Source organism: Acomys russatus, chromosome 7 (assembly GCF_903995435.1).
Source record: "Acomys russatus chromosome 7, mAcoRus1.1, whole genome shotgun sequence".
In the NCBI taxonomy this organism is placed as follows: Eukaryota; Metazoa; Chordata; class Mammalia; order Rodentia; family Muridae; genus Acomys; species Acomys russatus.
The window spans coordinates 54,407,375-54,433,582 of NC_067143.1; the positions used below are offsets into that span (position 1 = coordinate 54,407,375).

Sequence of the window (26,208 nt, forward strand, 5' to 3'; positions counted from 1 at the left end):
AAAAAAAAATGTGTTCTGAATGGTTACTTTTTTGTTAGGAAATTAAAAAAAAAACTACTTGCGGGCGGAGATTTGCTTTGCCCACGCCCAATATGGCGGCAGGGGAACTCGGTTCCCGTCGGGTTGGCTTTCACGGACTGTGGTAGAGAGAGACGCTGAGTCTCAGTCCACACTCACTACCGCACGGCCAAGGAAATGGCAGACTCCCTTTCTTCGTCTCAGTTTCTGCCGATTCAACTCCGGGCGTCGAAAGCGTCAGGAAAGCGTCATTCGAATTCCGTCGCGCTGCTTTATACGTCACGGGTGGCGGGAGCGGGAAGGAGTTCGTAATTTCGTTCCTCTCTTCTGGGGAGGAGAGTGCAGTCGGTCGCGCAGCTTCAATCCCTGCGTCCGTCCGGAGCGGCCACCTGGGAGTCCAAGCCTTCCCCGGTGACAGTCGTCTCGGTCCCGCCGGCGTCTCGGAGCTGCCAACTGGTCTCGAACCCCACAGCCCTTCAGCTACTGGCGGCGATGCATGTGATTAAGCGAGGTGAGGGGGTCCGTGGGGGTGAGGAGGGAGAGAGGGGACCCCGCTGCCGAGCGGCGAGCGTTTACTCCCGCCTGGCCCGCCCGACCCGCGGCGCCCTGCCGCTTCCCGCCTTCCCGCCGCGGCTTCCCGCCCTGTCAGTCAGCTGGGCCTGTGTCCGCTCCTCCCGACCTTAAGTGTGGTCCCCATGGCTTTGTCACTGTGCTCCCGTCCAGAGTTACTCCTACCGTGTGTGGGATTGCTTCCCGAGCACTGCTATGCTTCGCCACCGTGCCCCGAGGTAGCCGCTTTTGGCTCCATTTTATTTATTGATGGGGTTTCTTCATTTCTTAAACAAAAGAAGCAAACCAAAGAAACCCTCCGAGGTGATGATCTGGCACAGGAGGAAATGAGTAAAGAAAAAAAGACTTTGGACACCACATTTTTTGGGACGTCTGTCGTTTTTCTGGTCTCTTGGGAGGTGGGAGTGTGGTTATCTCTACAGCCCCTGAGGGGTTTTTTTTGGGGGGGGGAGGGGTTGTTTTTTGTATGTTGTTTGTTTCTTGGGACAGGGTTTCACTATGTAGTGTTGGCTAGCCTGGAGCTCGCTATGTAGACCAGGCTGGCCTTGAAGTCACAGAGATCTCTTTGCTTCAGCCTCCTAAGTACTGGGATTGGTGAGTTTTACTCCAATCAAATTGATCCGATTAACCACTGAGCAGTCTTTGCAGACCCCAAGGACAGTCGCTTAATGAGCATTTCATTTTGGTCAGTTTCAAACGTTGGCTACAACTTGGTTCTTTGGTGCTGCCATCTTAATAACTGCCAGTGCAAACTGTGCTTTGATTGTGCAGATGGCCGCCAGGAGCGAGTTATGTTTGACAAGATTACATCACGCATCCAGAAACTCTGTTATGGACTCAATATGGACTTTGTTGATCCGGTAAGTAAGTAACAGTGTGTATCACGGGTTCTTTGCTTCACGTGATTTTATGTCTCTAATCTCTAGACCTTCACTTAAATATATATATATATATATATACACCTCAGTGTTAAATGTGTCTTTATTGCCTGAGGCTTCTTAATTTTGAGCTCACTTTTCAGAGAACTCAGAATGTGAACAAAGAGTTGGTCTGACCACTGTTCAGGTGTCTTTACTTTATCCTTGCTTAGCCACCCAGTATAGAAATCAGTTATGTGTCTCCATCAGCTAGAATCAAGAGTGGGGTGTATCTTATTCTTTTCAGATTCTCTAACAATTTTATACATATGAATCTAAAGTAAATTTTGTCGTATTTTCCCCGGTGTCCTCTTATCTCCTCCTCATCAACCCTTTTCCCCATAAGACCTCCTAGTACTCTATGCTTGTGTGAGCAGGGAGCTGGAGTTAATTTACTTGGTTGAGCAAGGGCAGCCTAGCAGTGATTGCATCATTGAGGAATATGACTCCTCCAGCAACCTTTAACCTCCTCCTCTTCCTCCTCAGGGAAGGTAGGGAGCGCCCCCACTACTCAAGATGAAGTGCTGAGAGGCACAGTCTTGCGGAGATCTTGTGCAGATAACCACTGCAGATGGTTTTCATGAGGGTTGGTTTGGTTTTTTTTTTGTTTTTTTTAAGCTTTAGTTATGTCTCTGTGAGTGTCTGCCACGTGTGCAGGTACCTGGAGAGGCCAGGAGAGGGTGTTGGATCCTGTGGAGCTTGAGTCGCAGGCAGTTGGGATACACCCATGATGTGAGTCAGAGAGAGCAGGGTGCACTCTTAACTGCCGAGCTATCTAACCCCCATGCATGTATCTTATTCTTGGGATAGCCACAGTATGACATGGATCTAATAAATGTTTAGTTCGCCAGAGTGAGAAAATCATTTTATACTTTAAAATATATTTATTATAAATCTACACGTTTTGGACTTCTAGATAGTAATTAGAATAGTTGAATGTTAATATCGGGATGAATCTAAGACCTCATCCGATTTCATCTTTTTCCTGTAGATAAGACAGGTCCAAAGGGAGGGGACTGATTGACACTAATGGTAGTGCAGTGAGAAGCAGGTACAGTTTCTTGCTTTTTAGGTATTCTGTTGGGCTGGAGAGATGGCTCAGAGGTTAAGAGCATTGACTGCTCTTCCAGAGGTCCTGAGTTCAATTCCCAGCACCCACATGGCAGCTCACAGCTGTCTGTAACTCCAAGATCTAGGTATTCTATTGCCTTATCTGACAACACATGTCCGTATTCAGGGATGCCTTAGTGGACTTCAGTGTTCCAGGACGGATCCTGTTGAGAAAGTCTGGGTGCTATTAGTTGTAGCACAGGGATGTTATGAGTTCTGATTACTTGCCACATAGCGACAGAAACTATCTGGGCTAGCCGGCCTGTGGTGGCACAGGCCTTTAATCCCAGCACTCGGGAGGCAGAGGCAGGTGGATCTCTGTGAGTTCGAGGCCAGCCTGGTCTACAAAGGGAGTCCAGGACAGCCAGGACTACATAAGAAACCCTGTCTTTAAAAACCAAAAGAAAAAAAAGAAACTACATGGGCTTCATTGATTTCATACCTACTCAGTCAAGGAAGTGATCTGCAGCAAACTGGCTTAGCTATGTTGTAAGTACAAATCACCGCAACAGCTGCCTACACTCATATGGCGTTTCAAGGACATGCGCTTTGACCAGCTTTCCCAGTTAAGCTGTGTCTAAAAGATTTAGTGAATATATAGACTGAACTTAGAATTTGCTTTTCTTTAAAATGTATGGTGGGCTAAGGAGATGGCTCAGTGGGAAAGTGCTTGTGCTGTAAGCTTGAAACTCTAGTTTGGATCCCAACACCCATGTGGGAAAGCCAGGTGCAGCAGTGTGTGTATCCACAGCTCTGGGCAACTAAAGAAAGGGCCACATCCTGGGTGCCTCCACATGTACCTGCATGGATGACTGCACCTACACCAGTGTGTGCACACACTTGCATGCTTATACATGCTAATGGGGTTGGGGAGATGGCTCTGTTGGTAGTGCTTGTAAGCATGAGTTTGCATCCCCAGCACCCATGGAAAAAGTCAGGTGTGATAGTGCATTCCCAAGGGAAGCCAGATACAGAGGGCTCCCGGAAGTTCATGGGCGAGTTATCTTACTCAGTACACTCCAGGATAGTGATGCGTGGCCAATGAGAGACTGTCTCAAAAGCTGAAGTATGTGGGGGACACTGGAGAGGTGGCTCAGCAGTTGGAGCACCAGCATGGCAGCTCAACTGTAACTCCAGTCCCAGAAGATCTGACACCTCTTCTGCCATCCTTTGGCACAAGACATGTACTAATTCTTTAAAAAGCTAAATTTAGATTTTTTTTTTAAAAAAAGTGACACTAAATCATTTTATACCTATTAGGATACCTATTTGGTAGTTGTGTTGGTTTATGGATTCTTACATTGGGATGAACGTTTTTCAGGTGAGATTACATTATAACTTTGGCCGTCTTAACTACTCTTTTAAGGAGGCTGGTTTTTGTTGTTGTTGTTGTTGTTGTTGTTGTTGTTTTTGGAAGGCCCAGTAACTATGGGTTTTATTCCTGTAGGCTCAGATCACCATGAAAGTAATCCAAGGCCTCTATAGTGGCGTCACCACAGTGGAACTGGACACCCTGGCTGCTGAGACAGCTGCAACTTTGACTACAAAGCACCCTGACTATGCCATCCTGGCAGCAAGGATTGCTGTCTCTAACTTGCATAAAGAAACAAAGAAAGTGTTCAGTGGTATGTCTGGAGTAAAAACACTAGGAAGAACTTAATACTGTCATAAAATTACAGGAATAATAACTGTGTATGTTTCAAAGATTACATCTTATTTTAAAAATCAGTATACAATTTAGTGGCAGCACAGGAACTAGAATGCCCTGCTTCTTCAGGTAGCTGGCCTGCTCTGTGTGTCGGGGTCGGGGGGGTGGGTGGCCTGTGTTGAGACAGGGTCTTATGTAACCTCAGCTGGCTGCAAACTCAGTTTGTAACCAAGGCCGACCTTGCGCTCTTGATTGTCTTGCCTCTAGCCCTCTGGGATTATAGGTATATGTCTTTTTAAGTTTATGCTAGTTTTAAAAAATTTTTTTATATTAATTTAAATTTTTATGTGTTTATTTAGTGTGTTTGTGTATGTGTATGGACAAATGTGTACCACGGCATGTATGTGAAAGTCAAAGGACAATGTGTGGGAGTCAGTCCCTGGGATAGAACTCAGGTCATTGGGTGTGCTGGGAAATACCCTTACTGTTGTGCTGTATTGCTGACCTAAGTTTTTGCTCTGAAAGAATTTTTTAAAAAGGAAAGAAGCCGGGCGTGCTGGCGCACACCTTTAATCCCAGCGCTCGGGAGGCAGAGGCAAGCGATTGCTGAGGCCAGCCTGGTGGACAAAAGCGAGTCCAGGACAACCAGGGCTACACAGAGAAACACAGTCTCAAAAAAAGAAAAAAAGGAAAGAAAAAGAGAAAACAAGTGGCAAGAGTGACTAATGTTTCCATTTCCTTTTTTTTCCTTTTTAGCTGTATATCAGAGTCACTTGGGAATTACTGATCAGCTAGAAGGCCTTATATTCATATTTTTTAATAAAGACTTTCCTTTATATATAATGTATTATCATATTGTTACTCAACAGAGGTTTGTTTGTTTTCTGCTCAGCATTAAAGTGGGTTGGTATTAAAAAACAAGGATTGAATCTGGGTGTCGTGGCACATGCTTGTAATCAGGAGGCACTCAGGAGGCAGAGGCAGGTGGATCTCTGAATTTGAGGCCAGCCTGGTCTACAGAGTGAGTCCAGGACAGCCAAGGCTATACAGAGAAACCCTGTCTTGAAACAAAACAAACAAAAAATAACCCAAGAATTGAGAGCCGTTGTTTTAAACCAGCTGTTGAGTGGTTTTGACTTTGCTTTTTTATTTTATCTTTGCTCAGATGTGATGGAAGATCTCTACAACTACATAAACCCACACAATGGCAAGCATTCTCCCATGGTGGCTAGTTCAACACTGGACATTGTTATGGCCAATAAGGATGTATGTGTATTTCATCATTTCTGTTTTTGTTTTTTTAAGTAATGCATTTAGGGCTGGGTGGTGGTGGTGGTGGTGGTGGTGGTGGCACACAGCCAGGGCTACATAGAGAAACCTTATCAAGAAAGAAAGTAAGAAAGAAAGAGGGTCCATTGTCAAAACAGAAATTTGCCACTGAGAATGGGGGTACGTGCTTACAGTCCAGCAGTCAGGAAGCAGAGTCGGGACTGTCCCTACAAGTTGACAGGCAGACTGCAGTCTGCTTAGTGCATCCAGGCTAGTCAGGGTACATAGCAAGTTCCTGTCTCAAAAATAAACAAGTGTACACACATACAATACTACGAAATATAAATTAATATGTGCTACCAATATTTTAATATCAACTTGTATGGGTATTAGTTTTAGTTATGGAGTCATTAATTATTTTAATTATGGATTCTTTTTAATTCTTGTCAGCGCCTGAATTCTGCCATTATCTACGATCGAGATTTCTCTTATAACTACTTTGGCTTTAAGGTAAATAAAGAAATAAATGGGCTTCAAATATGGGGGAGGTCCTTAAACGGGAAGTGTAGGATTTTGTTTATGTCGGTGATTTAGTTTAGGTGCTCTTGGTTTTGATAGTGGTGATACTTTAAAATAAGCAAAATTAGCTTATTCATTAATAGCTTTTAATTTTCCAAATAATGCTTATGGGCTATTTTAAAAATGACATGGATAATCTGTCAAAATTACTACACATTCTCCAATTCTCTGCAATAATGATTGACTCCCTGCTCTGAGAAGTGCCTGTCTAAATATGTTGTGTTGCTTATACAACGTAGTGACTAAGGACAGGGACGTCTGTATCAGACCAGCTCTCCCATTTCTTGGTCATAGCTGTGTAATCATCCCCTTTAGGATGGGATAATATAAGCTTCAACATGCTCTTCTGGAGATTGTTTATGTCCCTTGGGCTAGTGTCTAGACTCTTGCAAGCACTGCATAGATGCTGAGACATGCTGCTGCTGCATACCACAGCCTATAGCAATGGTTTTGCTTTGTTTTGTTTTGAGACAGGGTTTCTCTGTGTAGCCTTGGCTGTCCTGAACTCACTTTGTATACCAGGGTGGCCTCAAACTCACAGAGATCCTCCTGCCTCTGCTTTCCTAAGTGCTGGGATTACAGGCATGTACCACCGTGCCTGGCTGCCTATAGCATTGTTGTACATTGTTGCACACAAGCAGGCCTTTTCCAGAAATATGAATGTAATCTTTGCTAAGGTAGAACAGCCACATGATAGATATTGTTCTAGACTGAAGGTAGAAATGGTAAAGGTTATTCTTTTCATTTAAAATGATAAGATTGAGAAATTTCAACAGATTACCTTACTATGAATTACATGTCCACTGTGTATTTAAAAGCTTGAGTTTTTTTTTTTTTTTTTTTTTTTGGCTGCTTTGCTCTTCTAGACACTGGAGCGGTCCTATTTGTTGAAGATCAATGGAAAAGGTAAGAAATTAAATGTATATTATATTTTTATTACTTATATTGATTGCAGAGCTTTGCACTATCAGCCTTAACATTTCTATTTAGACTATGTAATATTTTAAAACAGTTTTTGCATTTGAGGCTGGAGAGATGGCTTAGTGGTTAAGAATCTGGTTGCTTTTGCAGAGGACCAGGGCTCAATTCTCAGCACCTATGTGGCAGCTCATAATGGTCTGTAACAGCAGTTCTAGGGGATCCAATGCCCTCTTCCGGTCTCTGTGTGCACCAGACATGCTCTTGGTACATACATATGAAAGCAAAACACCCATACACAGTACAAAACTTTATTACATTTATTTATGTGTGTGTATGGGTATGGGGAGGAAGGAGGGAGGTGTACATATGCCATAATGCACATGTGAAAGTTGACGACCACCTTGTAAGAGCTGCTTCTCCCCTTCCACACTGTGGACCCAGGGACTGGGTCCAGGTTGTTGCTCTTAGCAACAAGTGCTTGTGCCTGCTGAGCCATTTTGCAGCCTTCCAAATAACCCGTTGTTGTTTAATTGTAAAGGATAGAAATGTTGATAGCTCATGGTTCTAGGGGTTATCACATAGCAAGATGTCTCTAAATGACAATTGAAATAATTTCTTTGCTTGTTTGTAAAGTTTTTAGAAGTTTTTTTTTGGGGGGAGTGTTGTATTTTTCAGTTGAAATGTGTTTCAGTCTAGTTATTCTGACTTGCCACAGTCTCTAAAAACTCCTACTTTGTTTATAGTGGCTGAACGACCACAGCATATGCTGATGAGGGTGTCTGTGGGGATTCACAAAGAAGACATTGACGCTGCAATTGAAACTTACAACCTGCTTTCTGAGAAGTGGTTTACCCATGCCTCTCCTACTCTCTTCAATGCTGGTACCAACCGCCCACAGCTGTCTAGGCATGTATCATCTGTAGCTGCTCTTTGTTGCTGTTGTTTTCTTTTTGAAAAATGTATTTGTATATATAGGCGTCTTGCCTGTGTGTATGTATGTGCGCCATGTGTGTGACTGTTGCCCACAATCAGAACAGGCCATCGGATCCTTGGAACTGACTAGTTCTGAGCTGCCAATTGGGTTCTAGGCATTGAGCCTGAGTCCTCTGAAAGAGCAGCCAGCGCTCTTAACCACCGAGTCAACTCTCCAGCCTCTAAAACTGCTTTTACAAGTGGCTTGACTAGGGAAATAAAAAAAAGGCCAGGTGGTTCATCACATTAAAAACAAACAAAAACTTGAGTTGTTTTCTGTTCTGATTAAATAATTTTCATTTTGGAACAGTCTCTGACTGTTCTGATAAACAAGTTGGAAGAGGACAAATGCTGTTAATGAGAACCTTATACCGTTGATTGTGGTAGTAGTTATACAACTGAATATTTTTGATGCTATTGAACAGGTTGTTTTTGATAGGGAATTTGTATGTCATTTATATTCTAAGAAAGTTGTTTGTTTAAAACAAAAAAAGAGGCTAGATCATATGCTTAGCATGCACAGGACCTTTGAGTCAAGACTTTTCAGCACTCTTAAAATGACTAGTAAGTATCTAGAGTTAGTTAAAAGGTGCCTATAGTAATTTATTTTAAAAATTGTGTGAGTTAAGGAGGTGAAAGGAGCAATTAAGAGGAGGTGGATTCCTAAGATACATGGGAATTAAACTGATACATTAGAATTAAAGAGATTTTAGTAAAACACTTCAAAAATATAAATTTTCATATAAATAAATTGTTTCTATACTGTAGCATTTAGAAAATTTAAGATGTGTTGTTCAGAGCTAGGCATGATAGATATGCTTGTGATCTCAGAGGGTAAAAACAGAAGAATTACCATTTTGGGGCCAGTCTGTTCTCTGTAGCAGATTGATAGCCAGCCTGAGCTACATAGGGAGCTATATAGGGATGCCTCCAAGCATCAGGGTTGGAGCTGTAGCTTAGTGGTAGAGTGCTTGCTAGCATTGTGTAGGGCCTTGAGTTTGAGTCCTAGCCCCCGACTGTTAATTCCTAGCAGATCTCCATTGTAATACAGGAATTGGTAGTCCTGAGGTAGAAGGATAAAAAATTCAGTGCCAGCCTGGGCTATGTAGTCCCATAAACAAATAAATCGAGGGTGGGAAAGGATTTTCATAGCAAATTTTAAAAGAGCAAATAAGTTGAAAATAATCCAACAACCGTCAACTAGCACACAGACATGTGTGACAATTATGCAATGGAATGCTTTACAACCATGAAAATTAAGACTACATATATTAATAGGAACGAATTACTATAGCATTATTGAGTTAAAAGCAGGCCTCATAAGGATAGCTAATTCTAAGAATGTAATTAGGGTCTTTGTGGCATCGTGTTTCTTGAGATAGGTGCTATGTAGCTGTATGTATGCTTTCTTTTCTTTTCCCTTTTGTTTTGTTTTTTGAGACTGGCTGTTCTGGACTTGCTCTGTAGACCAGGCTGGCCTCAGAACTCACAGAGATCTGCCTGCCTCTGCCTCCTGAGTGCATAATCTTTCTTTCTTTCTTTTTTTAGGTTTTTCGAGACAGGGTTTCTCTGTGTAACAGTCCTGGCTTTCTTGGACTCGCTTTTGTAGACCAGGCTGGCCTCAAATTCACAGCGATCCACCTGCTTCTGCCTCCTGAGTGCTGGGATTAAAGGCGTGTGTCACCACTCCCTGGCTTGCATAATCTCCCTTAATACCTGAATATTTTATAGAAAGTCTGTGGACAGAATCTATTTGACTAGTTTAACATTCAAGATGACGAAGTGACTCTGGTAGAGTAATGCTTGTGAATTGGGAGCCTGGAGAGATAGAGCCAAAGTTCAGGTAGAGGGGCCATCTTTAAAACAAAAGGCTGTAGGCTGGGTTGTGGCTGCACATGCCTGTAACCCCAGCACTGAGAGACAGAAGCAGGCAGATCTCTGAGTTTGAGGCCTGCCTGCTCTACAGAGCGAGTTCTGGGTTGTCCAGGGATAAACAGAGAAATCCTGTCTCAAAACCCATCCCCTCAAAAAAACAAACAAACAAAAGACTAAGGGAAGTATATATTTTATATACATGTCAAAGAATTAGCTGACCATTAGATGCTTGTTTTCAAAAACTTTATTTTAGGGCCAGGCATGGTAGTGCATGCACTGTTTGGGACTAGCCTGGTCTACGTAGGGCCAGGCATGGTAGTACATGCACTATTTGGGACTAGCCTGGCCTACTTAGTGAGCTTCAGGACAGAGAGGGCCATGTAGAGATGCCTTGTCTAAAAAGCAAAGAACTTCATTTTTCTTGGTAGTTTACTAACCACTGGAAGGGTCTGACGTATGTTTAAGAATTTGTTTGAGAAAATCCTGGCACATAAGTAGTATAGTTAAAACTAGGCTCATATTTGAGGCTTCCCTGTAAGACTTCCTTCTGGACTTAATGTTTAAGGTAGTTAGCAAGATTAATTTAATATATATAATATATTGATGTTTCATATTCAGTAAGGTGTATTCCCATCTTCTGAAAACACCTAGAACTTTTCAAATTCTAGACCTCGCATTTGCTTGATTCAACCGGCGAGGTTGTCTAATTACTTTGTCACTCACTGATCTCTTTGTGTTACTGTCCTGTATTCTCCCTGTAGCTGTTTCCTTTTGAGTATGAAAGATGACAGCATTGAAGGAATTTATGACACTCTGAAGCAGTGTGCCTTGATTTCCAAGTCTGCCGGGGGAATTGGTGTTGCTGTGAGCTGTATTCGGGCTACTGGCAGCTATATTGCTGGGGTACGTGTCAAGTTGTGCAACTTTTAATACCAATCATGTGTATGATCCAGAGGGCGTACTTTTATTTTTTGTTTGTTTTTTGCTTCTTCAAGACAAGGTTTCTCTGTGTAACCTTGTCTTTCCTCAAACTCACTCTGTAGACCAGGCCGGCCTCATATTTATAGAGATCTGCCTGCCTCTACCTCCAAGTTCTAGGATTAAAGGCATGCACTATCATTCCCGGCTCTCATGACTGTTCGATTGCAAAGCTTAAATTTAGCTACCTTGGTTTTGGAATTTTTTTTTCACTCATTTTATCTCATTATAAATTAGGGCTGTGGCTGGAGAGATGGCTCAGAGGTTAAGAACACTGACTGCTCTTCCAAAGGTCCTGAGTTCAATTCCCGAAACCACATGGTGGCTCACAACCATCTATAATGAGATCTGGTGCCCTCTTCTGGCCTGCAGTGTATATGCAGACAGAACATTGTGTACATAATAAATAAATAAATAAATAAATAAATTAATTAATTAGGGTTGTGGTAAAGCAGCTGAATACGTAACTTATTGTACTTAACAATGTCTTGTTGATTTTTGTGTTGGACATTCTGTTTTCATTGCTGTGGTGGGCATGGAGAGCAGATCAAACTCCATCGATGGTTACTTAGAAATCAGTCACTGTTTTGAACAAAAGATAGGAACAGTTTTTACTTTAGGGCTGGTTTGCTCTTTTCCTTGCTGAGCCCTATGTCTCACCCAGATGCCTTTATTCTTGACCTCTGTTTCAGACTAATGGCAATTCTAATGGCCTCGTACCAATGCTGAGGGTGTATAACAACACAGCTCGTTATGTGGACCAAGGTGGAAACAAGGTACACTTCATTGCTGGCCAGTGCTGGGAATCGGAATTAAAAGTCTTTTGGGTTTCTTTTTGTTTTGTCAGACAGGGTTTCCCTGTATAATAAGCCCTGACTGGCCACAGGTCTTTAGGTGGAAAAGCTGGTTCAATTATATATTGTTTTACTTTGTTCTTAAAGCTTTATTTTATTCTTACTTATCTGACTAGTGTTGGCATATCTGTGTGTGTGAGCATGCGCATTTAGGTGGTGTGAGGCACCCAAGTGTGCGGCTGGGAACTGAGCTCCCGTCCTCTTCAAGAGCAGCAACTGCTCTTAACTGCTTAGCTGGCTCTTCAGTCCCCTAATTTTCTAAATACCTTTCTTTCTTTCATTATATTATTATTTTATTATTTATTTATTTTTAAGATAGACTCTTGTGTTGTAGCCCTAAGCTGTCTTCAAAGTTGCTGTGCAGTCTAGTCTGGTCTTCAGTATTATTTGATTTTTAGTTTAATCAAGTTAAAGAGACATAAATTGCTTATTTAATATATAGTTGAATGTGTTTTAACAATAGTACCATGCAGGGCAGTGGTGGTGCATTCCTTTAATCCCAGCACTGGGGGGATGAGGCAGGCCTATCTCTCAGTTCTAGGTCACAAAGACCAGCCTGTTCTATAAAGCAGGTTTCATGCCAACCAGGGCATGAGACCTTATCTCAAAAACAACAAAAACCCACAATAAACCCCCAAATGAAACTCCCCTAGAATTGAGAGAATTGGGTTGCTTATCCAGTTTTATTAGGAGATTTACAACAAAAGCCTCTTATTAATATGAGTGATTAATCACTTATTAGCTTATGAATTTTTATGTAGTAGACTTTGACAACCTTCATGAGACAGATCACCATTTTTTGTTTGTTTGAGATGGTCTCATGTAGCCCTGGCTAACCCTTAATTCTTGATCCTCTTGCCTCTTCCTCCCAAGTGCTGAGATTATAGCTATGTGCCACCATACCCAGCCACATCTCTCTTTTAACCTTGAGCGAGAACACTTGTTATATTGTTAAAGTTGAGCAACTTTACTTGGACTTTATTTACTTGTCATGGTATAAAGTGGTCTGGGCTGCATTGATGAAGAACCTGTAGTTCACTGTTCCTTTAAACAAGCTATTTTTGTTCCAAATTTTCATTTTCAGATTTATTTTTCTCCGTGTGTGTGTGTGTGTGTGTGTGTGTGTGTGTGTGTGTGTGTGTTGTGACACCTGCTTTCAGATGTCTGGAGGCCAGATGGGGGTGTCGGATGGCTGGGAACTGTAGTTATCGGCAGTTGTGAGCTGACTGATATGGATGTTGGGATCTTCTGTAAAAACAGCAAGTGGTCTTAACTGTTGAGCCATCTCTCCAGCCCTCAAGTTTTCTCTGTGTCATTTCTGTTCCACCCGTAAAAATTTAAAAAAAAAAATATTTTTTACTTTTTTTTTTGATACTTTTACTTATTTCTCTTAATTTACTGATTATACTGCAGATGAAAGGAGACATTATAAAAGTGCTTTTCAAAATATGAAGCTTCTTTGTTTTATTTTGATTTTGATAAGAATGCTGACTTATTTGCTTTAGCGCCCTGGGGCGTTTGCTATTTACCTGGAGCCATGGCACTTGGACATCTTTGAGTTCCTTGACCTGAAGAAGAACACAGGCAAGGAAGAGCAGCGCGCCCGGGATCTCTTCTTTGCACTCTGGATCCCAGATCTCTTCATGAAGCGAGTGGAGACTAACCAGGTTAGAGGGCTCTGCGCCTGCGCACACGGCAGCTTGGCTCTTAGAGGCTTTGTTCTTCAGTCCTTCGCCTGTGTGATGCCACAGACAGCAGCTGTTCTGGAAGGTAGATGCTACCTGACCTAAGTGCTTAAAGGTCATGCAGACAGGTAGAACTACAGTTCTAGTAGACCCCAAACTCTGACTTCAGCACATTTTCCACGGCAGCATGGCAGCCCCTTCTTGCAGTGTTTGTGATGGGTTGTGGCTGCTGCGTGACATCTCTCACGGCCTGTGCTTCTTCTTTACAGGACTGGTCACTGATGTGTCCAAACGAGTGTCCTGGTCTGGATGAGGTTTGGGGAGAGGAGTTTGAGAAGTTATATGAGAGGTATGAGAAAAATGCTAATATCGTAAGCATTTGAGCCATGGTTTCTCTTACTCAGGGCATCCAAATAGCAGAAGTGTTTATGGTGGGTTAAGACCAAGGCTCTTGAGAGCGTTTGCCTACCATGTTGCGAGGCACCAGGTTTGATCCCCACCATTGGAAAGACAGAAAAATAATTATTGGCTTATTTCTAGAATTATTTCAAAGTATCTAGAAGAGAGTATAATTATTAATTTGATTTTTGTTAGATGTTTCTTGACTCTTAAACTTCTTTAACTCCTTATTGTCTTAAAATGTGTGTGCTTTGCATTTTTAATTAAACTTTATAAAAACTGGAATAAAGACTGAGTTACTTTATAGTATAGTCTTTTTTTTAATTTAAAACATTACATTTATTTAATTATTTTGAGATGAGGGGAACCTGTGTGTCACAGTATATATATGGAGATCAGAGCACAACTTCCACTGTGTGGGCTCCAGGGATCAAACTCAGGTCATCAGATTTGGCAAATGTACCCTTACTTACTGAACCAACTCCCTGGCCCCAATGCAGCATCTTTGGTAACAAAAATCACAAGTAACTAGGGCACACATGTTAGTAGTTCATTAAAATTAGCACAGTACTAAATTTTGTTTGGTTTTGTTTTGAAGCTTAAGGACAGTTTCACTAGAGTTTGAGGAAAACAGCAGGGCAGGCAAGCTATAAATATTAGCAGCTGCAGGGATGGAGCTGGATAGGAGGAAGAGAGAAAGCCGTGTCTTTGTAGGTTAGGGTCCCAGGAAGTAGCCAGCTTTAGCAATGGTGCTTGGTAAGCAGCGGCACGTAGAAGGGGAGCAGGGCTCAGAGGAAGAAAGCTAGGCTGTCAGGGAAGCAGGCCCAGACTTTGTCAGGATCTGAAAGGAAAACAGAAGGAAAAGCAAAAGTAGATGCAGGCTGCGTGCCAGAGCTCTGTAAGCGGTGACACAGTTTCCTGATGGTTTTTGTTCTTTTCTTTCTTTCTTTCTTTTTTAAAAGTATTATTGATTTGGTTGTGTCATTTGAAGGAATCTAAAGCTGCCTAGTTTTCTGGTGGTCTTAGCTGATAGAAAATGGATTTCAGGGTTGGAGGAATGGCTTATTAGCTGAGTACTCAGGCACAGTGTTGAGGCCGTTCGATCTCAGACAACCAGATAACAAGCCAGGCATCCTGGAAATACCAGTTGCTCCAGCTCTGGCATCCAGGTGCACAGGCATGTCTGGACACACACACAGACACACACACACAGATACACACACAGACACACACAGACACTCTCTCTCTCTCTCTCTCTCTCAAACCATCCTTTAAAAAAAATAACTATTATTCCTTTTTTCCCATTAGTAAAACTGTGAGAATTTGCACAATTTTATATTTTAATGTATTCTCTCTAGGGAGTGAATATTGAAATAATACTGGCTTTGCCTTTTAGTTACGAGAAGCAGGGTCGTGTCCGCAAAGTCGTGAAAGCTCAGCAGCTTTGGTATGCCATCATTGAGTCTCAGACAGAGACGGGTACGCCGTACATGCTCTACAAAGACTCCTGTAATCGGAAGAGCAACCAGCAGAACCTAGGAACCATCAAGTGCAGCAACCTGTGTACAGAGATAGTAGAGTATACCAGCAAAGATGAGGTAGGGAGAGAAGCTACTCAGACTCCCTCACTGGAGTTTACTTGAAGTGAGTGGCTGGAGGAAATTATGTTCCCCAGCACTGAAAAAAAATATGGCAGAGTTATGTTACTAAAGTGTATTTTTAAAATAGTAACTTAGGGCCTAGAGAGATAGCTCAGAGGTTAAGAGCACTGCCTGCCCTTCCAAAGGTCCTGAGTTCAATTCCCAGCAACCACATGGTGGCTCACAACCATCTGTGATGAGATCTGGTGCCCTCTTCTGAAATGCAGGCAAAACACTGTATACTTAATAAATAAATCTTAAATAAAAAGTAACTTAGCCACCTGGGAGAACAGAGAATGGGATGTATCAGGGGGTGCAGTTAAGAATTGTCTCAGTGCTCTGAATAGTGCGGCTCACACATGTAACTAGTGCATAAGTAGAGCCAGAGGGCGAGAAATGTACTGAGACATGATGGGAAAACCCTAGTTTTAGGGGTTGAGGATTTAGTTTCATTGTAAAGAGGTTACCCAGCAAAGACTAATACAGTCCTTGAGTTTGGTCCTCAGCACTGTGTCGGGGGTGGTTGTAAATTTCCACATCTGATAGTTCTAAAGAGTACAGTGATTGCACTGGTCAGGGAGATGAAACCAAAAGTGCATGCTTCTGAAAACTCTCTGTATTGCAGGTTGCAGTTTGTAACCTGGCTTCTCTGGCTCTGAATATGTATGTCACACCGGAACATACGTATGACTTTGAGAAACTGGCTGAAGTCACTAAAGTCATTGTCCGAAACTTGAATAAAATAATTGATATAAACTACTACCCTATTCCAGAGGTATGAATACATTTCTCTGCTTATTGGACAATATTGAATCCAAAATGGAAGATAGCTTGTTTTGGGCTGTAAGTCTTAATGTAAATGGGCGTTCTCAGAGTGTGGTGTGAGAGGACTGCAGCGAAGAGGTCGTGTGTGTCAGTGATACAGAACGCTGCCTTTTGACTTCAGTGATATTTTCTTTTTCCAAATCTTTTGGCACTAAGGCACACTTATCAAATAAACGCCATCGGCCCATTGGAATTGGGGTACAAGGTCTAGCAGATGCTTTCATCCTGATGAGGTATCCCTTTGAGAGCCCAGAAGCCCAGCTACTGAATAAGCAGATCTTTGAAACTATTTATTATGGAGCCCTGGAAGCCAGCTGTGACCTAGCCAAGGAGTATGGCCCCTATGAAACATATGAGGGATCACCAGTCAGCAAAGGAGTAAGTATATGGTTGCCATTTTCTCTTGCTGTGTGGACCAGTAGTGGGCTGAAAATGACCCCTCAAAGGATGTACACAGCCTACTCGCTAGAGCCTGGAGAGTGTATTGGTTTGCGAAAGGGTCTTTACAGATGTAGTTAAGGACCTTCAGATGGGATTGCTCTAGATTATTGAGGCCTAGATTTATTCAAGCCATAAGTCCAGCAGTCACTATTCTTCAGGAGGCACTGTGACATTCATGATATTCCCAGATCCTGTCTACAGTAGTAGAGGAAAAAGAGTGTCCATGGCTGTGGCACCAGGGACTGGAATCTGGGGAACCCTCTTAGAACCCTGTCTTCCGTGTTGCCTTTGTTCTCAATAGAATCTGTAGCTGTTTGAAATTTGGTCCTCTTAGCCAAAGAAACAGACCAAGAAAGCAAAGATTAGCGTGTGCTTTATTATAGCAGGAATGCATTTCTTACTCTGTAGACCAGGGTGGTCTCGATTTTGTAGTTCTGCCAGGCATGGTGGCACATACTTTTTTTTTTTTCAGGAGGCAAAGCTTCTCTGTAACTGCCTTGGCTGTCCTGGACCTTGCTTTGTAGACCAGGCTGGCGTTGAACTCACGGAAATCCACCTGCCTCTGTCTCTCTCTCTCTCTCTCTTTTTTTTTTTTTTAATTTATGTATTGTATATGAGTGCTTTATCTGCAGAAGAGGGCATCAGATCACATTATAGATGGTTGTGAGCCACCATGTGGTTGCTGGGAACTGAACTCAGGACCTTTGGAAGAGCAGGCGGTGCTCTTAACCACTGAGCCATCTCTCCAGCCCGTGCCTCTGCCACTTAAGCACTGGGATTAAAGGTGTGTACCGCCACTGCCTGGCTAGGAATGCATTTCTTAAAAAAACATTTCATGAAGCTGGGCATGGTGGTGCACTCCTGTAATCCCAGTACTTCCAGCATTCTGGGAGGCAGAGGCTGGTGGATCACCTGTTTGAGTGAGTTTGAGGTCAGCCTGTTCTACAAAGGGAGTCCAGGACAGCACAGCAAAGGCTACACAGAGAAACCCTGTCTCAAAAAGCCAAAACAATTCATGAATGTTATGATTTCCTAGTTTGTAGATCTGCAGGAATGCGCTTGAGAGGAGGTTCTAGGATGCTTCTGATCCTCAATATGCTCAATGGAACTGTGTCCAGGAGAGTCACTCACTGGAGCTGATATTCCTTAATGTATTGACTACAAGACAGCATTTGCTGGGATGTGGAGATATGAACAGTCAGTTTTTAGAATTTTTTTTTTTTGGTCACTGTTTTACATTGCTCTACAGTAGCATCATAAATATAGGATATTTATTTCTTAGATTCTTCAGTATGATATGTGGAATGTTACTCCTACAGACCTGTGGGACTGGAAGCTTCTCAAGGAGAAGATTGCAAAGTAAGTAGAGATGTGTAACGTGGCATGGAAGCCGGAGGGCAGGGCCTCCTTAGGGCTAGAGACGCTGTTGTAACTTCTGAAACTTAAAACATTGCCTTCCGAAATGGGGCTAACATGACCCATCTCACAGAAATGACTTTGGAAAATATAAGAAAATAGTAACATGAAAGTTGTTTGTCACATTGAAAGCCTTTCAGCACAAAGTAGGCATTTCAGTATGAACTGATGTATTTTGAGGAGCTGAGCACCTATGCTAGTCAGGTTTTTTTGTTTGTTTGTTTTGTTTTGTTTTGTTCTTAAATTTTAGATAATGTCTTAACTATGTTGCTCTGGCTGTCCTGGAACTTATTATGTAGACCAGGCTTACCTGAAACTTACAGAGATCCTCTTGCTTCTGCCTCCCAAGTGCTGGGATTAAAGGTATGCACTACCATCTCTTGGCCCAAATATTTCTACTTTTAAAAAATGATTTTACTCTTTTATTTATTAGGCATATATATATGCATGCGTGCGTGTGTGTGTGTGTGTGTGTGTGTGTGTGTGTGTGTGTATGTTCTTTTTTCAAATAGGTCCTTACTATTCAGCCCTGGCTGGCCTACAGCTCACTATGTAGACCAGGCTGACTGCAAGCTTATAGACCACTATGCCCTATCTTAATATAGAAATAAAATAGAAAGTAAAAACTGTCTTCTGGCCAGGTGGTAGTGGTGTATACCTTTAATCCCAGCACTTGGGAGGCAGAGGCAGGAGGATCTCTGTGAGTTTGAGGCCAGGCTGGTCTACAAAACCAGTTCAGGACAACGAAGGCTGCCCTGTCTTGAAAAACAAACAAAAACCCGTCCTTTATATTTCTTCCATATGTTTGCTCCATAAAACAAACAGAAACATAGTTTGTTTTCCCAGAGTTAAGCCTTGTTGATGGTGTGTTTCTCTAGACCTCGTCCACATGCACACACATACAGTTTGCTCATGACATATTCTGAGACTGTTTAGTGCTTTAGTGCAGTTAGATCTTCATGTTGTTTTAGCGATTACAGATGATTACATAGTTGGGATCTGGCAAGTATGACTTCAAAGCGTTTTGCTGTCTATAAACATGACGTTGGGATTTACCGATGAGGAAGTAAGGACATGAGATAAGTGGCGTTTTATATCTAGAAAGTGACAGTGAGGTTGCCAACCTAGTTGTACGAAGCTGTTCATACCATACGGGTCCGGAGGAATGTGGGAAAGATAGGCTGTCTGTATTAGAGAGCTTAACTAATACAAACAGTGCAGAGAGAGTATATACTAGTCACCGGAAGTGCTCGATGAACAATATTTGTTTTAACATTTTTATTTGTCGTCCCCAGCTCATGAAAAGTCTATGGAGTTGTTCGTTATACAAATACTTTTAAAATATGTATTTATTGTGTGTAGGTGTGCGTGTTTATTGGCACACATGTGGAGGTCAGAGGACAGCCTGGAGGAGTTGGTTCTTTCCTACCATGTTGAGCAATATATACACCTTCTGTATATTGGACTCAGGTTCTTGGTGGCAGATGCCTTTAGGCAGTGAGCCATCTTGCAGGCCCTGGAATTGGTATCTCTTAGGCTAAACCGTGGAGATTTCTAAGAATGTTAAATAGTATATTCTTCTAAAAGATGTTCTTCTTGGCACTTAAAAGGGAAGAAATTAACTTTTTAAAAACTAATACTTAGTAGTGGGTGGCGTTGGGATTTTTTCTGAGCACGATCCCTTTACATGGGAATCGGAGAGTTGTGATACGTGACTAGTTCTGAGCGCTTTCAAAGCATGCTTGACAAAGGGGCTGGAGTCATAGATGCACATAGCACAGATAAATGCGGATGAATGAATGTGCCTCGATTCCGATGGGCTGCTCAGGACTGAGCTCAGTTTCCCTGAGCAAAATAGTGCATTGAGTGTGACTCCTAATACCACAGAGGACTTTGTACAGCTTGCTAGCAGCTAAAACTGCTTATGTTCAGGGTCAGCCATTTTAGAGCAGTAGGGAGCAGTGGCACCCATGCTATGACTATCCCTATTGGAGTTGAGTGAAGTCTGTATGTGAATTAAGTGCCTCTGCGATGGTACTCCATACTACATGATGCCTTCTTGACACACTGTAGCTCCAGCACTAATCTCTCATAATTTCTTTCTTCTAAGGTATGGGATAAGAAACAGTTTACTTATTGCCCCAATGCCTACTGCTTCAACTGCTCAGATCTTGGGGAATAATGAGTCCATTGAACCTTACACCAGTAACATCTACACTCGCAGGGTCTTGTCAGGAGAATTCCAGGTGAGAACTTTGCAATTAGATGTATAGAAGCTCTTCTGAAAGCTAAGAGTAAATGCTTACTCACAGTCTAAGCAACCAGTGAGCGGACGCACGGTACGAAAGTGACTGGTTTGTTTGAGACAGTCAGGTAGCCCTGGCTGGCCTCAGGCTTACTATGTAACTGAGACTGGCCTTGAACTGATTGTTCTTTCTCCACTCCCCAGGGGCTGGGGTTACAGGTGTGCACCGCCATGCCTGCTGACTCAGAGTCCACATGAGCATAACTTTTTTTTTTTTTTTTTTTGAGATGTCTTACTATGTAGATCAGGCTGGCTTCTAACTTGCCTTCTGAGTGATCCTCTTTCCTCTGCCTTCTACACACTTGGCTTATGGGTATGTTTCACCACTTCTGGCATGATGTTTTATGTCTGCTACCTCACATGCTTTACTTGGGGTATTAAAGGTGTTCATAGAATTATCATTACTCAGACATGGCGGCTTGTATTTATAATCCTAGCACTTAGAAAAGTGAGGCAGGAGGTGCTCTAGTTTTAGGCTATCCCAGGCTACATAGCACCCACCCACCCACCTACCTTTTTATTTCTTATTTTATTTGTATTTTTATTTATTTTTTAAAAAATTTTTATTAATTTATTCTTGTTACATCTCAATGGTTATCCCATCCCTTGTATCCTCCCATTCTTCCCCTCCCTCCCATTTTCCCCTTTCCCCCCTATGACTGTTCCTGAGGGGGATCCTCCCCCGTATATGCTCATAGGGTGAAGTCTCTTCTTGGCTACTTGCTGTCCTTCCTCTGAGTGCCACCAGGTCTCCCCCTCCAGGGGACATGGTCAAATGTGAGGCACCAGAGTACGTGTGAAAGTCATACCCCACTCTCCACTCAATTGTGGAGAATATTCTGCCCATTGGCTCGATCTGGGTAGGGGTTTAAAGTTTACCACCTGTATTGTCCTTGGCTGATGCCTTAGTTTGAGCAGGAACCCTGGGCCCAAATCTGCCTATCATAATGTTCTACTTGTAGGTCCACCCATCTTTTAAAAATAACATTTTAGAGTAGTTCTCAGTTGGGAGGTGGAGATAAGAGACTCAGAAGTCCAAGGGTTATATAGCCAGTTCCAGGGTAGTTTGAACTACATGAGGCATAATCTCAAAGAGCTGGCAGCCACACATGGCTCCCAGATATGGTTCCCAATGAAAATTTCTCTTGGAGAGATCAGTGTTGTGTAAGTTTCCAGGTAATTCTTATGTGCTGCAGGGTCAAAGCTACTAATTAAAAATGTGGATTTCAAGATGTCCTATAACAGATGTCAAGACCTTAAAGTAATGTAGCTTTGTGCTGTGAAATGGTCCCCTCAGTTTTGTAAAAAAAAAAAATTGAGTTTATTAGGGAATCTACTAAGTAGTTCAGCTACCTTGCTTATTTTGAGCTCTAGGCCTGGGATCCTTTGTAGGTCTGCCATTATGATTTTATTTTTTGGCGTGTTTTCTGCTTTTTCATCAGATTGTGAATCCTCACTTACTGAAAGATCTTACTGAGCGGGGCTTGTGGAATGAAGAGATGAAAAACCAGATTATTGCGTGCAATGGCTCCATCCAGGTACAGACTAGAAATAACATGTGCATTCTAGCAGCTGGGCTCAACATTGTGGTGCCACGTCCCTTCTCCCAGGCAGTGCAGAGGAAAAAGGCCTTTCACTGTGGCCATTCAGGATTTATTAATGTATCTGTGTTTCTGCATTGTTGTTCCAGGCTTACACACGTCTTTATATAGTCCTTATCGTTTCTCCAATAAAGCAGCAGTTTCCAGTTTTTCTATACAACCTGGGAGCTTTTAAAACCTTTAAGCTTGGGTTGCATTTATTGCTAAGTTAGTAAGAATGTCAGGAAATTCTTTTATGTTTATCTGTTTGTTTTGTTTTGTTTCTCTGTGTAGCCTTGGCTTCCTGGACTCACTCTGTAGACCAGGCTGGCCTTGAACTTATAGAGATCTGTCTGATTCTGCCTCCTGAGTGCTGGGATTACAGGTGTGCACCACCAGGCCTGGACTGCATGTCAGGAATTCTTACACATTTCTTTTTCTTTTCCCCCCCAATATTTTAGTCTTTTAAAAAAAAATATAGTTTATTAATTTATTCATATTACATCTTAATTGTTCTTACACATTTCTTAAAACCTGAAACTGGAGTTAAACTTAAAAAGCGTGGGGGACTGAGGGCTTCAGTATTTCGTAGTGCTTAACAGTAAAATGATTGCACCTGAGATCCGCAGCATCTGTGTGTGGGTGGCCTTGAGTGAGCCCTGGCCAGCTAACAGCTCATCTTCTAGCTTTCATGTTTCCTTGAAGCATCAATCAGGTTGTAGACTGTAGGCCTAAGAAAACCTGATTTGACTCTGAGTGTAGTCTGGCATCCTGGCTTTCTTTATCCAATTTAAAGGAGTTTATGGCACTGTTTCCTTTGATTGGGTCACTGTAAAGTCTGATTATTTGTGTTTCTGTCATTTATTAGCTCAGCCCTTATTTTCCTTTTCTTTGCTAAGTACGTCTAGAACAGTAACTGTTTTGTCCATAAGCCAGTTCACGATGGGTGTTTAAATCACTACAGCAGACTTATATTTGGTTGGTTAGATGAGATTTTATTGGCCTTCTAAGCAAGAGATAAGCAGTTTGGACTAACTTGCTATAAGCATTGAGATACTAACTGCATAGCAGTGTCAGATCTGCAGGAAGAGCAGACCAAGCATTCTTGCAAGCATAATTAACCTGTTAGGTATTTTGCTTTCTTTAATTGGAATTAAAACAGCACATGGTTTTCCTTTTCCAGAGCATACCAGAAATTCCTGATGACCTGAAGCAACTCTATAAGACTGTGTGGGAAATCTCTCAGAAGACTGTTCTCAAGATGGCCGCCGAGAGAGGTGCTTTCATTGATCAGAGCCAGTCTTTAAACATCCACATCGCTGAGCCTAACTACGGCAAACTCACTAGCATGCACTTCTACGGCTGGAAGCAGGTTGGTCGGCCACACCGAGGAGGACTTAATCGCCAGCTTGGGATGTTTCACAATTGGAATACTTCTGCTCTAGCTGCCTTTTACATTTTGCTATCTGAGATAGCAAGTGTTAAAACTCATGAGTGGTTTTTATGCTTTCTCTTTGGGTTTTCTTGTTTCTGTTCACAGTTGTGAACAGATATGTGCCTGATATGGGTGCTCACAGCTGACAGGTCCTCTAGAGGGGCAGGAAGTGTTATTAAACTACCTAGCCATCATCCAGCCTTTGTTTTAGATCTTTTTATTCCATACAGTGTTTTGATTGCAATCATCCTTAACTATTCCCAGAGCCCCCACTTCCCAACTCCCACAATTTTGTGTCTGTCTCTTTCTCTTTTCTGAAGTAAACCGCCGACTCCAATTTGTACTGTCCATACACTTCTGGGTGTGGGACTATCCGCCAGGATGTTGACTTTCGTTCCCCGAGAAACCATTGATTGCCCATAGCTCCTCTGTTAAGTTGGGTACTCATGAACTCCATGCTAGAACAATGACTTACTTGTAGCCAGAAACACTGTTTCACTCCAATTGTCCTGGCTTCTGGCTCTTACAGTCTTCCCACCCCGGGTACTGTGTCTTAAGCATTTCTTTTCAACTGACCTCTCTGTTCCAGACTGTCAAATGTGCGCCATTGCCATTTCCAAAGCTGTCAATCCACTGTTCAAAGCACCCTTTGTTTCCTACTTTATCCACAGTGTTACCAGGTTGCATTGTTGCCAACTACGAAGTGCTGTAGTTCTCTTGTGTTACAGTCTTAGGCCTTGACATGTGAGAGGCCGCCTGTGGAATTACAGTAGATAAGCTTTCTTACTTGATACGTTTTTGTCTGCTTGTCCTGGGAATACTGGGTAGGAAGATGACCCCGGTGACGTATTTATAGTCTGTTCTACCAAGACAGTCTCATCCCTAAATGGTGAGAGTCTAAGGCAGGCATGTTGTTTTTGCACAAACCTGGAAGTAATACAACTGAAGAAAAATATTTGACATTCCAAAGAGACAGTCCTATTTAAGTGAAGAAAAGCCAAAGGTTTAGCTATTTAAGCATTTTTCAGAGTACTTCATAGAGGAGATGAGGCTGTAAGTTTAAAAAAGAGTTTCAGTTGGTTTTTAGGAATACATTTAAAGGTTTAAAAACTAATTTTGTAACTGACCACATGGGGATCATTTTGAGCAAAGGCTGTCTGATGTTCTCCCAGACTTCTTCCTAATAGCTGTGTTTATTTCCCTGTGTAGGGTTTAAAGACCGGGATGTATTACTTAAGGACAAGACCTGCTGCTAATCCAATCCAGTTCACTCTGAACAAGGAGAAGCTGAAAGACAAGGAAAAGACACTGAAGGAGGACGAAGAAAAGGAGAGGAACACAGCAGCCATGGTGTGCTCTTTGGAGAACAGAGAGGAGTGCCTGATGTGTGGCTCCTGAGAAAAGGCCTACAAGAGCCGGCTCTCCGCCATAGCAGACTACATGAGCATAGATAGGCGTAGTGGGTTTGCTTGATTATGGGAAAGCTTTGCCGGACTTCACTGCCAGGAAAGGAGTGCTTGATTCACAGTACTGTTTCTACATAGTGTAAACATGATTTAAAACAAAACCCAGCCCAGCTTTGATGTTAGGAATCAAAGTAGAGGTTTGGGAGTACAGAAGAGCCTTCTTGGGAATGGACCCTGGCGTAGGAAGTCTCATCCCCTCCAGCATTCCCCATCTGACCGTTTCAGTTTGGGCAAAGAGATTTAGTTTCACTTTGACTGATTTCTAAGAACTAAAATCAAGCAATAACTCTTCAGATGGACGTTTGTCTAGATAAGCTTCTATAGGTCATTTTGAAATAAAAACATTTCTAAGTGATTGTGTGGTGCTGAATTTGTCATCTATTATACAAAGGTCAACTTAGGGAAAAAAATTTTCTGTTCCTAGTTCAGAGGCAAAACTTTAAAGACATTATTTAGATTGTATAGAAATCTAATGTTAACATTTGACCTTCCCTGCCCCATGATGAATATCTATAACATTAAATTGACAATTTGGTCAATTAAGTTTGACTCTGGCATTTGGTCCATTCACACTCTTGCATAACTGTCTTCACTAGCCATTTCCAGAACATTCTCATCATTTCAGATAGAAACTCTACTCCTAACCACTCTTAACTTTACATCTTTATTGAATGTGTAGTCCAGGGATCTCATACAGAGAATGCAGTATTTGACCTGTGTCTTGCATGATTTCTAAATACCTGACAGCATAACACTCAGTTCCTCTCTCTATATACACACCACATTGGATTGATGCCGCCTGTTAGATATTGAGACTAACTGCTGCCATGAACGTTGGTGTACATGTACCTATTGGATTCCGGATTTCAGATTTGGCTTGTTCTATACAGCAAAGGATTGTTGGACTATATAATTCTGTGTTTGACTTTGAGGAACTACCATGTTGACAGCGCCATTATAGTTCCATAAAAAGTGCTTAAGGAGCCAGGCAAGGTGGCACACACCTGTAATCCCAGCACTCAGGGAAGCAGAGGCAAGTGGATCTCTGAGTTTAAGGCTAGCCTGGTCTACAAAGTGAGTCTAGGACAGCTAAGGCTACACAGAGAGCCTGTCTCAAAACAGCAACAAAAACAAAACAGATTTGTTTTCTTGTCCTTATTATTTTCATATCCTTACAATTATTATCTTTTTACTTTTTTTTTTTTTAAATTTTGGTTTGGATTTTTGAGACAGAGTCTCTGGGTGTGTAGCCTTGGCTGTCCTGGACTCACTTTGTAGACCAGGCTGGCCTTGAACTCAGAGATC

At 42.2% G+C, this 26,208-nt stretch overlaps 1 protein-coding gene across 1 annotated transcript; it reads left to right on the plus strand.

The window, feature by feature from the left end:
* Window positions 1–282: 282 nt before the first annotated feature.
* Rrm1 (ribonucleotide reductase catalytic subunit M1) lies at window positions 283–25,275 on the plus strand. Its single transcript, XM_051149114.1, has 19 exons — window positions 283–529; window positions 1,360–1,448; window positions 4,063–4,240; window positions 5,429–5,529; window positions 5,983–6,042; window positions 6,978–7,017; window positions 7,776–7,938; window positions 10,641–10,782; window positions 11,550–11,633; window positions 13,217–13,378; window positions 13,666–13,745; window positions 15,192–15,393; window positions 16,061–16,210; window positions 16,417–16,638; window positions 17,984–18,060; window positions 20,228–20,363; window positions 21,865–21,960; window positions 23,186–23,374; window positions 24,647–25,275. Exons 1-19 carry the CDS (start codon window positions 511–513, stop codon window positions 24,833–24,835), a joined length of 2,379 nt encoding a protein of 792 aa, XP_051005071.1. The 5' UTR covers window positions 283–510; the 3' UTR covers window positions 24,836–25,275.
* The last annotated feature ends 933 nt before the right edge of the window (window positions 25,276–26,208 follow it).